The 16,166-nt window shown below is 42.9% G+C and overlaps 1 protein-coding gene across 9 annotated transcripts in view; it reads left to right on the top strand.

Moving 5' to 3' along the window:
* Positions 1-6,564: 6,564 nt before the first annotated feature.
* MPP3 (MAGUK p55 scaffold protein 3) overlaps positions 6,565-16,166 on the top strand; it is a 28,600-nt gene continuing 18,998 nt past the window's right edge. For 2 of the 9 annotated variants that reach the window (XM_080369877.1, XM_080369876.1), the window contains exons 1-5: positions 6,565-11,172; positions 11,670-11,747; positions 13,730-13,810; positions 14,310-14,447; positions 15,399-15,480. In XM_080369877.1, the coding sequence (XP_080226003.1) occupies positions 10,858-11,172; positions 11,670-11,747; positions 13,730-13,810; positions 14,310-14,447; positions 15,399-15,480 (694 nt within the window). In that variant the 5' untranslated portion in view covers positions 6,565-10,857. The remainder of the gene's footprint in view (positions 11,173-11,669; positions 11,748-13,729; positions 13,811-14,309; positions 14,448-15,398; positions 15,481-16,166) is intronic. The other 7 variants (XM_080369880.1, XM_080369879.1, XM_080369878.1 and 4 more) reach the window with 7 other exon arrangements.

The following is a 16,166-nucleotide window of genomic DNA, read 5'->3' as shown; positions in this document are numbered from 1 at the left end:
AGCAAGGCGCGGACGCTGAACCTCGGCCCGCACTGAAAGAAAATAAGTTTTCCGTCCGAAAGACGGTTCCCTACAAGCTCAAGCGGTTCCCATGCACCTCTCGTGCTTCTGACAGACAGAAAAGCCCTGAAATCAACAGTGTTAATCACTAACGGCATTAGAAACTTAAACTGGGGCAACGCTACTGACTTTCCTCCTCTCCCCCCCTACTGTTTTTAATGTTGTTTCTCAAAAATAATCATTATTTTATATATAAGAACAGTCTTATTCAGGTCGGTCATTTCAACACCTAATTTTCAGCAAAGCATTGTCATTACAAAACTCTAGCCCACAGTTACAGAGCTTTCAGAAAGTAAGTTTGTAATAACCGGTAATAGCATTTTGCTTCCGTTCTAGACTGGCCACTGAACAAACGATTAGTCCGTCTTCAGTTTAATTTCAGTATTTTCACCAGATGCTAAAGCACAGGCAAGTATTTTTCACATGTTCACACTATCAGTCTTGACATTACTTTATTAATACTTTCCAAGGAGGGTCTGTGCGTGACTGCAGTAGCTCCTCAGTGGTATTTCAGGAGCCGTATTTTCCAGAACTCAAGAGGACACAGTTCTCTTCCCTCTAATTTCCTCTCAAATCAAGTACATAATTTTCACTGCAAATACAGAAAGCAAGTACCAGATGGGCTGAACAACTTGAGATTAATTTCAGCGGTCAACCGAGCTTTAGCAAAACATTTCCTTGTCCCTAAGTAGCCATTACCAGAAGAGTACTATATTGCTGATATTTCTTGCAAAAAAGGACTAGAGCAGCAGAGTCCATGAGAAGGCATCATCCAAGATGTGGATAAAACCCTTCCAATTTTTTAGTGCTCCAACAATATGCTCGTTGGGCAGTTTCTTAATATTCAGGAGGATGAGACACTAACAGGCAAGTCATCTACCTTTCTAACTCAACATTAATTTTTCAAAGCACATATTGTCTTTTGGAGGGAGGTTCGTTATCTACCATTCACCAAAGAGAAATGTGATGACCCAGCTGTACAGGACACAAATATCCAGTTTTGGTAATCCCACACTCCTGCCTTGCAGGTTAAGTGGATGATGCCAAGCCTTACCACCAATTGAGGAATGCTTGATGGCTTTTGTCATGTTATTTCATGCGCATCTATGCTACCCAGTGCAGTAAGGTGGAAAAAATACACAGCTCACATCAGTGTTTCAGCTCAGCACCAAACAGATGCAGCACCTTGTTGGCTGCCAGCAGGGCTCATCTGTATGCAGTAAGGACTACAGTGACAGTTACATGCCTGTTCTGGAGCCAGTTCACTCTGCTAGCTGCACAGCATACGCCTGATTTTTAAACATCTGCATTTCTTTTATTGTTCTCTAAGTGTGCAACGTTTTCCACCGCTTTGTCCTCACCTATCTCCTTAAAGTAAAAAAAAAAAAAGGCCCCCAAATCTCTCAAACGCTCGCAACCAATCATTTCCAGAATAATTCACAACTGAATTCATCAGCCTTAATGGTTTAATGATTCTTAAGGCATACACTTGGCTGTATCAGTACACACTGGACATTACTGACGTCACTCCTCTTCCTTGTCATCCATTCTTCAAGTCTTCCTCATTTTTTGCACACTACATCTAAAATTAAGAGTACAAATATATGGGGAGGGGGCAATATTTTGGGTTTTATTTGGTCTCTGCCAGTGGCATAAACCTCAGCTTAACTAGCCTCCTTGCAGACACCCTGATGGAGTTTACCTAGAGATTGTGGGTTACATTCATAAAAGGCCATACGTACCAAAATCGAAACATGTATCTTAAAAAAAATCTTAAAAAAAAAAAAAAAAAATAGCTCCCCACCCATTCTGGAGGCTGTCAGGTTTTTGAAGAATGCTCTCGCATTTTGCCTCCAGAACAGAGAGGTGCCTTCCTCCAGTTGCAGTCTGTACTCCCCATGCTCACTCACCAAACTTGCTGGCACAGTCCCAGTCTCACACAGAAGGGAAGATGAAGCAGGAGTGCTGTGTTTTTTCAAAGTGCTCAGCCAGGGCTGAAATGTACCACCTGAATTCCCTTTAACATAAATCTTCAGCTTGCTAGGGAAGTGCACTGTTCAGCAAACTGGTTACTTGCACTGTACAATAAACATGGCCCATCTAAGCCTTTCCAAACAGAAACACATTCATTATGAATTTCTGTTTACCACTACAGGTGGTAGCATTACTGCTGTGTGCAGCAGTGAAGCTGTGAAACAGAGCAAGGTCTTTAAAAGATTAGTCAGCATGAGTTTGGTACAGTGCTCTGGGTGATGCTCTGTGTTGAGAAAGGAATGTACTCGGAATAATTAGAGAAGGTTCCACTGACGAAGTACCACTGATGATGTTAAAGTAAAGGGAGGTACTCTGAATAATTAGAAAAGATAAGGTGGGCACCTGAAGGAGATAAGGAGACCATGAGTCAGGAAATCGTTGAACGAAGAAAGTTGAAAGGTTTATTCCACCTAGATCCCACCTATCATGAACAGAACGATTAGGTGTCAAAATCAAATGAATATGTACGTAAAGATGTTGCAACCTCTCACGAAAACTGTATAAATTACCTGACTTTTCAGAGCTAGTTTGTCCAGTGCGAATCAGCTAGCTCCCCAATGTTGCACAAAATAAATACCTTTGCTGCTTAAAGACAAAATTCGTCTCTGAGTAGTTACTCTGTGCCGTTTTGGCATCAGCTGTATTCCAAAACAGCAGTTCTGTCTGTACTGCTGTGTAAACAGCACCTCAGGGTACTTGTTGGAGGTTAATTAGCAGAAGCCCTACACCATTGCCTGCAGACACCATCTTCGGTTATGGGGTGACCTGATGCCCTTTTGTTCACAGGAGAAATACCGGGTACGTCCATCATGGGAGCACCTTCCTCTGATCCCCCTCCCAGGCCACGCATGTTAATCATGTGGATACATCCTCACCTTCAACGGCATTAGCTGCTTTTCATAATGCCTAGTAGAAAGTAGGAGCCAGGGTCTTCCTGGACAAACTCCTGTGTTGCTTACTGCCAGGGCAGATGGAATTTGCAGACAAAATACAAGGCTGGTAGCGACATGCAGAGTTGCATCTTGAGATAACGGAGATGTCTATCACGGGGCTTGAGTTTACATTACTAATGTGCTGGTCTTTCAAAACAGGAGTCCCATTCTATTGAAAGAGCCTAAACTCAGCCTGAGAAGAGCCCCAATGCCTAGAAATACCTCTTTCATGACATGTTAAAAAAAAAAACAACCAACAACAAAAAAACTATTCCCGACAGTCAGCAGAATAATTTCTGTTCCCTAATCTGCTGCAGACAAGTTATTGATTTATGCCTCACGTGCTAGTAAGGATGGTTTGTACCTAAGAATTCCAGTTGGTAGCCTTCATTTGTCAAAAAATAAATAATCTTATAGAATGTTTTCCTTATTTTATGTTAACTGCCTATGAACGTACTTCACAAGCAGTGAGAAACTGCAAGTCTTTCAAGGGCAGACTAGATGTAAAAAAAATCCTACAGATGACTGTTCACAAACTGGATAACCCTGACAAATTTTCCAAATAATTTTCATTTTTGAACACATTTTGATGGCACGCATAGGAAAAGACATTATCCATAACTAAAGTGGGCATGATGGAGGCCAGTTCCATGGACTCCATAGCAATATTTCAACTGGACTCAGCTGCTGCTGAAAAAAAACCCAAATAGCCTCTAGAACTATTATTTTCTCTTCTCATCTCTTCTCTTACTAGGCAAAGGAAAATTTATCTGATTGTGAACTTTGATCTTTTTCAGCCTGATACTAGTGTTTGAAAATAATCATCTGAGGTTCAGAGACTTTTTATCTCCTGGATTTTAGGCAAGGTTTCCTTCAGAAACTACAATTTGTCACTTCATTATTTTATTAAGAGCAGACAAAAGACATGTCCTTGGAAATATTTACTTTCTGCTTGAAAGGGTAGTTGTTGGGAGAAAGAGCAGTCTTTAAAAGGACAACACATCTACCTTCAAAATTTTAAGATCTCCATTTTTCTAAGAAAATAGAGTTTTTCTGCATGGCTGATAAACCACAGAAACGGTACCCCACTAAGGAGATGGTTTTTAATGGAGGTTTATCTCCCTGCACAGTGCTTCCCTCCTAAAAAAGCAATGACTGCATCCATAAAATCTGTGCAAAATACAGTGTTTAAAAGAAAACCCTCCACCTGTCATGCAATAGTTTATGGTATTGCAGAATGACATTTGCATTCAGTGATGCAATCACAGTCTAGTAGTGAAAGTTTAAATCTCCTAGGACTGCACAGAACTAAAAACTCATTTGCAGGTTTTTGCATTTCATGGGATTTTTCCTCCTTTTTGTTGTTTCTTTTTGTTCTCTTTTTCTCTCTTGTAAAATCATAAGCAGAAGTTGCTTCAATAAAAGTCCAAAGGTATAAGAAACAGCAATTTATTTATTTTTTTCTCCTGATAATTGCAGAGGACTACTGAAGTATTATTAGCTGTTCTTGTAATGATTAACTTCTGTTTGAAGAAACCAGCTTGATCCTGTATGCCATTAGTGACACTGCTACCATTGTATCTGCAAAAACACAGAGTAAATCCTTAAACCATCTACACCAAAGAACTAACTGTAAAAAAGTAGAACAGATTTGGCAATTGCTTGTGTAACTGTGGCTTGACTGAAGAAACTGTATTCACGTATGCATTTTTACAAACGGAATGAAAATTTAAGAACAATCCAAGCAGCCTGCTGACAAAGCCACCACATGCCTTCCTCACTCTATTTTGACAAATTTGGTAAGTTTTCCTATACTTTTACAATCACAGCAGTGATTATTGCAGGTGGAAAAGCTGCTGATTGTACTCTGGCTTGGAAGAAGGAAAATGTTTTCTTTTACCTTATTCTTTGTTCAGGTGAACCTCACAATACTGGAAAGCACTTCTACTTTTTTTTTTTTTTAATTAATTCCATGTGTCACCATAATGACATACCACTAATTAGTAACTTTGGCGAAATCTGCATTTAATTACATAATAAAGCATAAAATGAGAGTGAATGTTTAGTAAATACTTTGATAAATAGGGTTATTCTTTCCAGAGTAATGTTCTGTGCTGCAGACTAGCCTTTGTAGAGATATAAACATAAAAGGATGTTTTACACTAAAAGCTTAACTGACTCCTGAATTATTATTTAGTATTGCATCTGATAAATGGGTAATGGATTGTCCTCCTACAAGTCCTACAGATTTGCTAATGGTTAGAATTAATTAACTCTATTTGTTTTAATAAAATAATTTAAACAGAAATATAGAGGAATAAGAATTATATTTTAATGAAACTAGTAGTTGCACAACAAAAGCTGCTATGAATCCTTTGTACAGCCCTGTACCAAGGCCAAGAACTGAGAGCAACTGAATGAAACAACTCGTAGTTACCTGCCAAGAAATCGTGAACTTTAATAATTGATATAAAGAAATTGTATGGAATAGGGACAATAAGTGTAAATATATTTACTCAAAGAATGTAGGTATAGTAATTAGGCCATGTAACCATAGTTTGAAGGAAATAATTAATGAAATAACTAATGAAAGAAGGAGTCTGTTTCTCTAACTTTCTCTAACAAGGGGCCTGTTTATAAGTTATCTAGAGGGAGCGACTAAAAGACACAAGAAGAAACAGATGGTCGACAAGGACATAAATTAGCTCAGACCGACAAGAACACTGCAAACTTGCAAAACCATCACGTACCAGGCAAAAGGTGAGAAGTACACCATGAGGAAGACCTACGGCCTTCCTCCCAGAGACCCCTGCCCACAATTCTTGGAAGAATTTGCGCAAGCGCAAAGGATTGATAAGCTAATTAACATACAAAGCAAGAGTACGTTAATGATTTTTGGGAAATACTATGTTTATGCATGCATACTTAATGAATATGTGTAAGTTCTATGTGAGATGTATGATTTTGACTCTTGGCGTGCATTGATTGTGAGAGGCCTCACTCAAGCACCTGGCCGTCAATAAAGAAGTGTCTGCTTATCTCCATCACATTGGTTTTTCATTCTGAGATTTTGGTAACACTCTCCGTACCGCTGAGGACTTTGAAGGATTGAAGTGCTGGAGAGCTTACTCTGCAAGCCAAACCTCACCTGCCGCGGGCCTGTTTCCCAAACATCACCCTTTTCTTCTAGGAAAAAATAAAAAGGTGCTACCCCTGTAGAGCCTAGCAGCGCTTCCACCATACCCCTGTCATTTTTATCGACCCTCTTCTCCGGCTCCCCATTGCCTACCCCATTTAATTTCACTGAAGGCAGCTTTTTGTCTCTAAGGCCTAGCTCCAATGCCGCTCCCCTCCCGGGATGAGCCCCCCTATACAACACCCAGGGAGCCACCGCCGGGTCCCCCAGCTCTTCCACGGCCAAACGGCTGCTGGCCAAGGGCCCCCACGGCTCCGCTCACCCCCGGGGGACTTCGGCCAAGGCAGCTCCGGAGCCCGGGCGGGGCGGCGGTCACGGCCTAAGCCCGCCCGGCGGCCTCCCGCGCTCCGGGGGAGCCCTCACGGGAGCGCCGCCGCCTCTGAGGCGAAGCCCCGGGCCGGAGCGTTGCGGCTTGGCGGGGAGGCCCCAGCGCTGCAAGACGAGCCAGGCGGGCCGCCCCCGGCCCCGCCGCCCCCAGCCCCGCCGCCGCCTGCCCCGGGCCGAGCTGGGGGAGGGAGAGAGGCAGGGAGGCGGCGCGTAGAGCGGCTCCAAGGGCGCATGAGCGGGGCGCGCAGCGGAGAGGCGAGCGGCGGGGAGCGGCGCTGCGGCCTGCGGGGGCAGCCAGCCAGCACCGGCCGGGCCCGCAGGTAACGGGCGCCCGGCGGCAGCAGCGCTCCCGACGCGCGGCGGGGCCCCGGCCCGGGCGGCGCCATTTTGCAGCGGGGCGGGGCCGGGCCGGTCCGGGCTCTGACGCTGCCTTCGGGGCGCGGGCCCCGGTGTGGCGGGAGCCCGGGGCCCGCCGAGGGTTTTACCTGGCGGGCACCGGCTGGGGCCGTGCCCGGCGGAGTCCTCCGGGCGGCGGAGACGGGGCTGGGGAGGCGCTCGCACCGCCCGGCGCGGGGAGGCAGGGCGGGGAGGGGACATCCCGCCGCCGGCGTGAGGAGCCCCGTCCGGGGCGTCGCCTCGCCCCCCGCCCCTGCGGCTGGGCCGTGAGGAGCGGCGGCCGCGCCGGGCTGCGGTAACGGGTGGCCGAGCTCGGCGGAGTGCACGGACGGCTCTCCGGGGCGGGAGCGGTGGCCTGGCCGCTCTCCGCCCCTCGGGGACCCGCCGGGCCTCCGGGTCGCCTGAGGGGACCCGCCGAGCCCGGGTGCGGGGGCCCAGGTTCGGCCGGGCCCGGTCGGGACGCTTCGTGCACCGAAGCAAAGTGAGGGGCGACCCCGTGTCACAGCGGCCAGCCGCGACCTTACCGGCGTGCGGGTGGATCTCCCGCCCTGCTCGCTGAGGTGATCTCCTGGAAAGCTGTTAAAATGCGGCTGATCCCGAAATGAGATCTACCGCTCTGGCCGATATACCTGGATTAGCAAAGCTTTTATGTTGTATTAGGCCGTAAACCACGCGAGGTTTGTTTTCCAAGGTGATGGGGATAAGCCAAAGCGTATTATGCTTCTGTCTAATCCCCTCCTTTGACCAAAATGATCAACTCATTTCAGTTGATCTAAGCCCTTTCCAAGTACCAACAGCCCTTTTCCTGGGCAAGGAAGGTGGTTCAAACGTTCTGTCTTGGGAAGAGCTGGGGCAAGGATATGTGTAAAAAATAATCTATGGTTTAGGGTGGGTATTTTAAAGAGGAAAAGTGTCTTTGAGCCTGTTTGAACAACGAAAGTGCAGATGCCGTGGCAGGCCCCTCTTGCAAAACGCCGCGTGCTGGGGCAGAATTTGCTCTCAAAGCCAGTCCTGAGCAGTGACATGGAGCGTGCTGGTGACAAATTATTGTCTAGGGAATGCTTTTCGTTCTTGGGAGTGTTGATTCCAATCTGTCCTGGCTAACTGGGGTTTTTACAGAGCATGGGAAATGCATCTGGGGAGGCCTTCTCCGTTTTGATGGCCGTGCCTAACTCGTCTGGTTCTGGTGTTGGTGAGTTTGCTGTCAGGTTTTTGAGATGTGGAAAACATGGATTTTCCATATTCCTGTGTGAGATGCTTTTTCACCGAGAGCCTGGAAAATAACTTGGGGGTTTCTTGGGTTTTGGTGCCAAGTAAGTTTGTGGGAACCACCCATTGGTACAAAGACAGAGCGCACAATTAAAGTTCCCTTTCTTGACAATTAAGAGAAGATTTTAAAAGCGTCAAACAAAATGCAATAGTTGAGGAACCAGAGTGGTTGAATGAATTAATTGCCTATACATTTATTTTGGCACGAAGTGTAGAGGGGTGTGTGTGTGAAATGTTTATTTCTTCAAAACAATAGGTAATGAAAATGCTTTTGGAAGTTAATTAAATAAAGGTGTAGTATATGTAATAACACTGGAGTACTATCCATGGATCAGTGTGAATTTTCAATGCTCTTTCAGTTCACTTGCTTGGAAGACTCAGTTATGTTTTGATACCCAGGTGGACTAATGAAGCATAGCAGTAGAAAATACGGTGCAAAACACAGGTGACTATTGAGCTTAATATTTCAGTATGCTGTAGAGAAACTCAGGAATCTAGAAAATGCTAAACTCATATAGGCTAATTTGCCATGCAGTATTACGATACTTTCAGGCAGCTGATCAAAATAAAGTTGAATCAGAAAACAATCAAACTTGTGTCATGTGATCAAAGTATCAGAGATTTATCTAGAAATAGAAACACAAGGAGCATCCTTTATTGCATTTAGCAAAGAATTGGAGTATCCTGCATTTCTTTGTAATCCTTTTCGCATGCTGTTGTGGTTGTTTGTTTTTCTGCAAGCATTAGTTTGATGAATTTTTGGAGCATGAATGAGATTTTAAATGCCCTGGAACACGCAAAGTGTTTCATCTTGGACTGGTGATTATAAGTACAGATTCAGTTTTGCAGTTTGAAATTAAATTACTGTGGAGTCGTTTGCTCTTGGGGACAAGAAAAAACAGCAATAAAAGCATCTAATGGAATTTCTGAGCAATACAAGTAGCCTTATTTTATTTTTTTGGAGCATCCTCAGTACCCATGACCAAGGTTGATGGAGTGACGCTCCTACTAGCTTTAGTAAGTTGCATGTAATTGTAGCAGGAGCCGCATCAGAATGCCAGGGGCATATAAATTCCCCTGAGGCGTGCTTTTAGGAAGCCCCAGAACATCTTGTCATGATGGTGTTTTCCTGCATGCTCTCTCCATTTCTGTGCATATGGTGTTTATCAGTACTTTTAGACATCCATTCTGCAGCATGCTTTTTTCTTTCCTGTCTTTTCAGATGGTCACTTAGGCCTTTTAAAACTGTCCCTCTTGAGAATAGAGGAGGGAAGCATCTGCTGTCTTCAGCATCAGCTTTATCCAAGATAACATATGGTTATTATATAACGTAATATTTTTTGTGGTGTTATTTGAGTAGCAGAATAACTGCAGGACTTTGCCTGATTTAGGTTAAACTGAACACTTGAGAGAAAGATGTACTAGGAATTTACTATTTTTACATGCTTGCCGTTTTTTCTCGCGTGCTTGAGCTTAGGTATTATCTTTGCTCATTTCAGGACTGCCTCTGAATCGCAGTCCAGAAAGAAGAAACAATCGTGTTGATTTAAGTTGAACATTTGTCTCTAAGATTAAGAACAAAGCCATGCCAGTGCTTTCGGAAGACTCAGGTAACTAATCTGCATGCTTTCAACAGATGAGTGACTGAAATCGTAGCATATGTGTTTCACACAGGACATGAATTCAAACTGGAGTTAAATATAGAGTTTAGGTAGTCCAGCTAGGTTTCTTAGAAATTACCTAAAAGAATGCAAGGAAGGTGGAGTATAAAAGGTAGAAATTAGTAAACCTAGCCAGATTTCAAGAAACTAATGCATAAGAATGCTAGAGCCCCTGAATATATGCTGGTAGACAGGTTCTTACGGAAAACTTGGACCTCTCAGTATAACACCGGCTTCTATGCATGCTTATTAAAGATCAGCCTTATATCCCTGCTGCTCGCTGTGCTACTTCTTAGTATTTTCTGAACAGGTTTTGGAAAGCTTTGTTAATATTCTTCCTTCTGACTTAAACCCCAGTGATTCCATTCAAGGCTTGCTAACCAGCTTCTCTGGTATGCTACCAAGGGTGAAGTCATATTGTATGCCAATGATACTGAGTTTTTAAGTGAAAGTGAGTTTGAGTCTCCTGGATGCAAATGCACTCTAAAGTTCATGGAGAGAATAGCCAGAGGAGCAGATTTTAGCCTCCCCCCCTTCCTTTTTCTTTTTGTTTGTTTGGATTTTGGTTTCTTAGCCAGTTTTTTGTTTTCTCATCAAGAAAAACCTAACATTCGCCTGGCCCTGTGCACTGCACATTTGGGATATTGCTGATTTAAACACTTTTTAGAAAATGAGCCACAAGCTTTGTTTCCAGTGCACTGGAAGTCGACATCAGTCCTTTCTTCCTCTGGTCAGACCTGACTTCTACCAGGTGCCTTAGAGGTAGTAGGGGCAGGATAACTTTTGTAAGCAAAGTTGCTTGGGAAGCAGAGCTATTAGCTGTGCAACAGGGGAGGTAGTTCAGTCATTTTGTGAATCTGCTGTGGTGCTCTAAACTCAGTTTGTTAGGGGCCTGGCAGTTCTAGAAACAAAGGGGGAAACTTTAAAAACAGCGTCTTTAAAAATACATGTTGCTTTGGTAGCTTTTGCCTTAATATGATGGATGTTAGATCTTAAGCTGTGTTTGCCGCTTAAGAAGGGAGCGTTACAAAACGAGTGGAAGATAAGCATAAATAACTGCAAACTTAATGATCACCACGGTGGTACCCAAGTAAATGTAGTTGATGTTGTCTGCAATAGAAGGTCCCATGAGACATGCTGTCTACAAAGCTTTTGTTCTGTCCTGAATTTAAATTTAGGATTGCATGAGACTCTGGCCCTTTTGACGTCTCAGCTAAGACCCGATTCAAATCATAAAGAGGAAATGGGATTCCTTAGGGATGTCTTCAGTGAAAAGAGTCTCAGCTACCTGATGAAGGTAAAAGCTTATTTATGAACGTACTTTTTCCTAACAGGTTACTTATTCTCTGTTCCCTTGATTTATCAGCTGTTTACTTTGCCAAAGCTTTTTTTTTTTTTTCTTTTAAATTGTATACTGACCGAAGCATGCATTTATTTAGGCACAAACATCAAGAACATTCGTTGACAGTTAACATATTTTGTTCAGAAAAAAGATTTCTGCCTTGATTGCCAAAATGCAGATACAGTGCCTGGTAGCTAAAAAGCAGTGTGGAATGGCTTAATTGTTTCCCTTATGCTCTAAGTCTTAACCTTTCTGGCCATCTATGAAACTAGCACAAGAAAAAGAAAACTACAAGGCTCCTAAACAAATCAAAAATAACCCCAAGAGAGGTTATTTTTCTGACACTTGTCTCAGAAAAAATCTATTTCTTAAATATAAAAATACTCCAATGTAGGTATATTTAGGAAGTTTTGTATTTCTCTGTAGTAATATACCCAAGTCATCTTTTTCAGATCCATGAAAAACTCCGTCATTATGAAAGACAGAGTCCAACTCCTGTTTTACATAGTGCAGCGGGATTAGTTGAAGATGTGAGTAAAAATTCTTGTCTCCTTATTTTCCTATTATTTATGCCTGCTTTTCTTACAAATCGAAGTTTTACAATTGTGCTGTATGTTGCAATATTTCTCATCTTCCCCACTGTCTTTGGAATTTGTTGGCTGGTTTCACTCATGATTTATCAAAATATCATGTCATTAAATGTCCAGTGAAGACAGACACAGGCAGGTGGATGTTATTAATGGACTTCATAAGGGAGAGGCTGCAAAAAGCGTTCGGTCCTTTCTTGGCAATAGACTATCCCAGCTAAACATTCAGTCTTAAGGACTTAAATTTATCACAACCCAAACAGTATTGCTGTTCACATAGAACGTTTCTGTTGGAAGGGACCTTGAAAGATGATCTAGTCTACCTTTCGCTGGGTCAGGTTGCTCAAAGCCTTGTCCAACTTGACTTTGACCATTTCCAGTGGTAGGGCATCCACAACTTCTCTGGGCAACCTGTTTTAGCATCTCATCACAAAAAAATTCTTCCTTGTATCCAATCTAAATCTGCCCTCTTTCAGTTTAAAACTGCTGTCCCTTGTCCTGTCACTACAGGCCTTGGTAAAGAGCTTTTTTCCATCTTCCTTTTAAGTGCCCTTTATGTATTGAAAGGCAGCAGTAAGGTCTCCTGGAGCCTTCTCTCCTCCAGGCTGAACAACCCCAGCTCTCTCAGCCTTTCTTCATAAGGAGAAGTGTTCCAGCCCTCAGATCATTTTTGTTGTCCTCCTTTGGATGTGCTCCAACAGGTCCATGTCTGTCTTGTACTGGGAACCCTGGCACTGGATGCAGTACTCCAGGTGGAAGCGGGGGGGGGGGTCTCAGAAGAACAGAGTTGAGGGGCAGAATCCCCTCCCTCTGTCTGCTGGCTGTGCTTCTCTTTGTGGAGCCTGAGGTACAGTTGGCTTTCTGGGCTGCAAGCACACGTTGCTATCGCGTATCTGATTTTTCATCCCCCACTATCCCCAAGTCATTCTCTCCACGGGGCTTCTCTCAACCAGTTCATCCCCCAGTCTGTTCACAGAGCAAAGTTGTACCTTAAATTTGTTTGTAATGTGCTGCAGGCCTGAAAAAGTGAAATTTGTACTGCCTTTCATGGCTCTTTACAAGCAGCTTGCACCTCTTTCCTTGCAAAGTGAAGCAAATGGCTGTGGAAGGTTTGGGAGCTAGAATTCCTCCCTTTGTAAAGCCAAGAGACCCTGCTGCTCCATCACAGCCTGCAGCATACCCCCTCTCCCACAAATAGCCTACTGCCTCCGTCAAAGTTCTGGCACTGCTGCCTGTCAAGTCGTACAAAATTGCCATCCTCTAAACAGCAGAGGAGGAGTTTTATACAGGACTCTATGATTTCCCTATCTAGAACCCTTTACAGGGAAAGAAAATCTCCGTTGCTTCCAACCCTTTCTCCCTTCCTCCTCCTCCCATCCAACCCGCATAGTGCAGAAGTTATTCTCTAATTTATTTTTTTTTCTCTAATCTTTTGTTTGGAAGACCTGAGACTCCAGGGCATGTTTTGATATCCAGGCTTTGCAAGGCAACACGGGAACTTTTGTTGCATGTTCCACACAGGTGATGCTGCCTGGTTATAGAGAGGATTAAACTCCTTTATCATAGTACAAGCACAAGGGTGTTGTTTCGCATATCACTTACAGATTCCATATAGATTTTAAATTTTCAGAAATAATTCCTGAAGTTATATTGGTGGAATCACTCAGAAAATGTGTGATTAGGGACTAGGATCCTGATTCTTGGTGATGTCTTCCTGCACTATCTAATAAAAGTAAAATAGATGAAGAAGCTTTAATTTCTTCTCCGATTCATTCACTATTAACTGGAATTGGTTTTGATCAGCTCACACCACTTTGACGAATGATGGAAGTTAGCAGACACTCACCAGAAACACTCACTTGCAAATATATGGTCTTGTTTGGTCGACTACTTTAATTTTGAGGATGTTAATTTTTATTTTAAAGGTAATAGAAGAATTGCAGACCGCACCAGTGAATAATGAAGAAAAAGAGCTACTTCAGCTGTTGTCAACACCACATCTCAGGGTAAAAAAACACACCAGAGACCTTAACAAAATTCCTTTGCAGAATTCCAGTAGAATGTTTCGTAATGGAAAAGTTACACTGGCGAGTTCCTAAGAGAAAGGGAAGATCTCCTACAAACTGTAGTTCTGTTCCATTGTGATTTCCTGCACAGGCTTCAGGATGTGGAGGGTACTGAGATGACACAGCATCAGCCTTTTATGTGTAATGCACCATGTCGTCTTCTCTCCCCTCCTTAATATTTTCTGAGGGAGCACCTTCTGCTTTCCGTAGTTCACTCCGTTGTGTAAGTTTGTTTAGGCTGAGCTTTGTTAATGCCTGGATTTGCTTACACCAATACATAGTTTACATGATGGGTAAGATAACTGCCAAATCTTTTTTGAGGGATTTGTGGTGAGGGTGGGAAAGGGGAGGTTTAAGTTTGCTGTAACGCTGGAAATGTGAGAACTGGAAACTATAATATTACCCCATTACATTACTGTTTCTTACTCCTTTTATGCAGGCAATGCTTGTAGTACATGACACCGTAGCACAGAAGAACTTTGACCCAGTCCTTCCACCTCTACCTGATAACTTTGATGATGATTTTGATGAGGAATCAGTGAAAATCGTTCGGCTAGTGAAAAATAAAGAACCCTTGGTACATATAAGATAATCCATCTCTAGTCATAAAACTCGGTAGTGCAAAAGCATTATTGTGAGTATGGAGGAGATACTTGAAGATGTTGCCAAATAGTCTGCAAAAACTAGGAGTGTTCTGAAGCTAGTAAAATAACATAAAAAGAAAAATTTGGTGAAAACACCTTCAGTTTTGCATGAGACACTTTATAGGCATGGGCTTATAATGCCAGTTAATGCAGATGGTGTGACCTTTGAGGAAACTATTCTGTTGAAGCAATTATGCATATTATTAATATTAATTCTTTTCATATTGTAACTAACGTTCAGTGAATTAAAACCTTCATTTACATGAACGTCAGTGATGTATGGTAAGAGTATGTTTGATAGCTGTATGTAAACATATTGACAGGGTACTAATTTTATAGAAATGGAAGAACTGATTTCCTAAGAAAATACAGTTATGTTTCTTCGGGGAAGAAATCTGTTAAAGTGCCTTCTTTATATGACAGTAGGTAGTAGAAGAGGGCAGTGACGTAATTCCTGGTTAAAGTGCTATATTGCCAGCAGAGGTAGGAGAAGAAAGAAAATATCGAATTACTTGGCTTTCCTTGCTTTTATATGTAAAAATACTGGCTGTGTTGTATAAAGTTTCAGAAGACACACAGAGAAAGCTTGTAAGAAATTCTGTTTTGCACACTTGAGTGACTTTGCTCACCACAATAATGTAGGTAGTGTAAGCAGTTGACAAAGGTGGCAGAAAGGAAGGTGTGTGCCTTCCCACAGTCACACGACGTGGGCACAGGCAAAAGTTGAATAGTGGTGAAAATTATCAAGGAGGAAGATAAAATTTGCAGGGCAAATTAATTCCAGTTGTAAAGACTCATTAACTTGCGTGTTATTTCACAGCTGGCTGTATTCTAAGAAAATTCTTCTGATGGTTTCTTGGGGCGGGGGGCATGTTTTATTTCAGGGAGCTACCATCAGACGAGACGAGCATACAGGAGCTGTGATTGTAGCAAGGATCATGAGAGGTGGTGCAGCGGACCGCAGTGGTAAATTTCTGAAGAAAAAGCGATTTAAAATGGCATTTGTAAACTGTTTTAAAACTTCCTGAACTCTGCAAGCACACATGTACTCTACACATGTACCTAGAGCAATAATCTGAACCTGATAGTTATTCATTCCGAAACCAGTCCTTTGGACACAGGTGTTTGATATGTGTATAGACTATTTTGGAGGGAAAAAAACCCAACAACCAAACCCACCCCAGCCTATCAAAATCTTAATAAGCAACTGTTAGATGTCAAGTCTGAACTAGTATGTAGGCTTTCTCTTTAGTCTGGTGGAGGGAGGTGGATGTTGCTGGAGAACAAATCATCCCAACGAGCTTCGGAATGGGATGGGTCCCTGCTGGAATTGCTTTTCTTCCATGCTGATGATAAGGGAGCCCCCGTGGTAAGCTTGCTTGGCAATGGAATTTCTGGTGTCTAGTGGCAAGAGAGACTTTTGTGTCTAGGCTGTCGTTCAGCGTGCTCTTAGGATCTACAAGATTAATTCACGCAGTAATTAACCTTCCATTTTTCTAGAAGGTGATCATGCAGACTTTATTAAATAAGCTGAATTGGCCTTATATGAGTGGTACAGACTCCAAGCCTCCTGCACCTTTTTTTAATACACGAGTAATGCAATCCCCAAATTAATGAATTAGTGTTGAAAAACATAGCTAATTACAGATTTC

This window comes from Falco punctatus (assembly GCF_963210335.1).
Source record: "Falco punctatus genome assembly, chromosome: 19".
In the NCBI taxonomy this organism is placed as follows: domain Eukaryota; kingdom Metazoa; phylum Chordata; class Aves; order Falconiformes; family Falconidae; genus Falco; species Falco punctatus.
The sequence above is the reverse complement of the archived record's forward strand: the minus strand, read 5'-3'. Positions and strand labels throughout refer to the sequence as shown.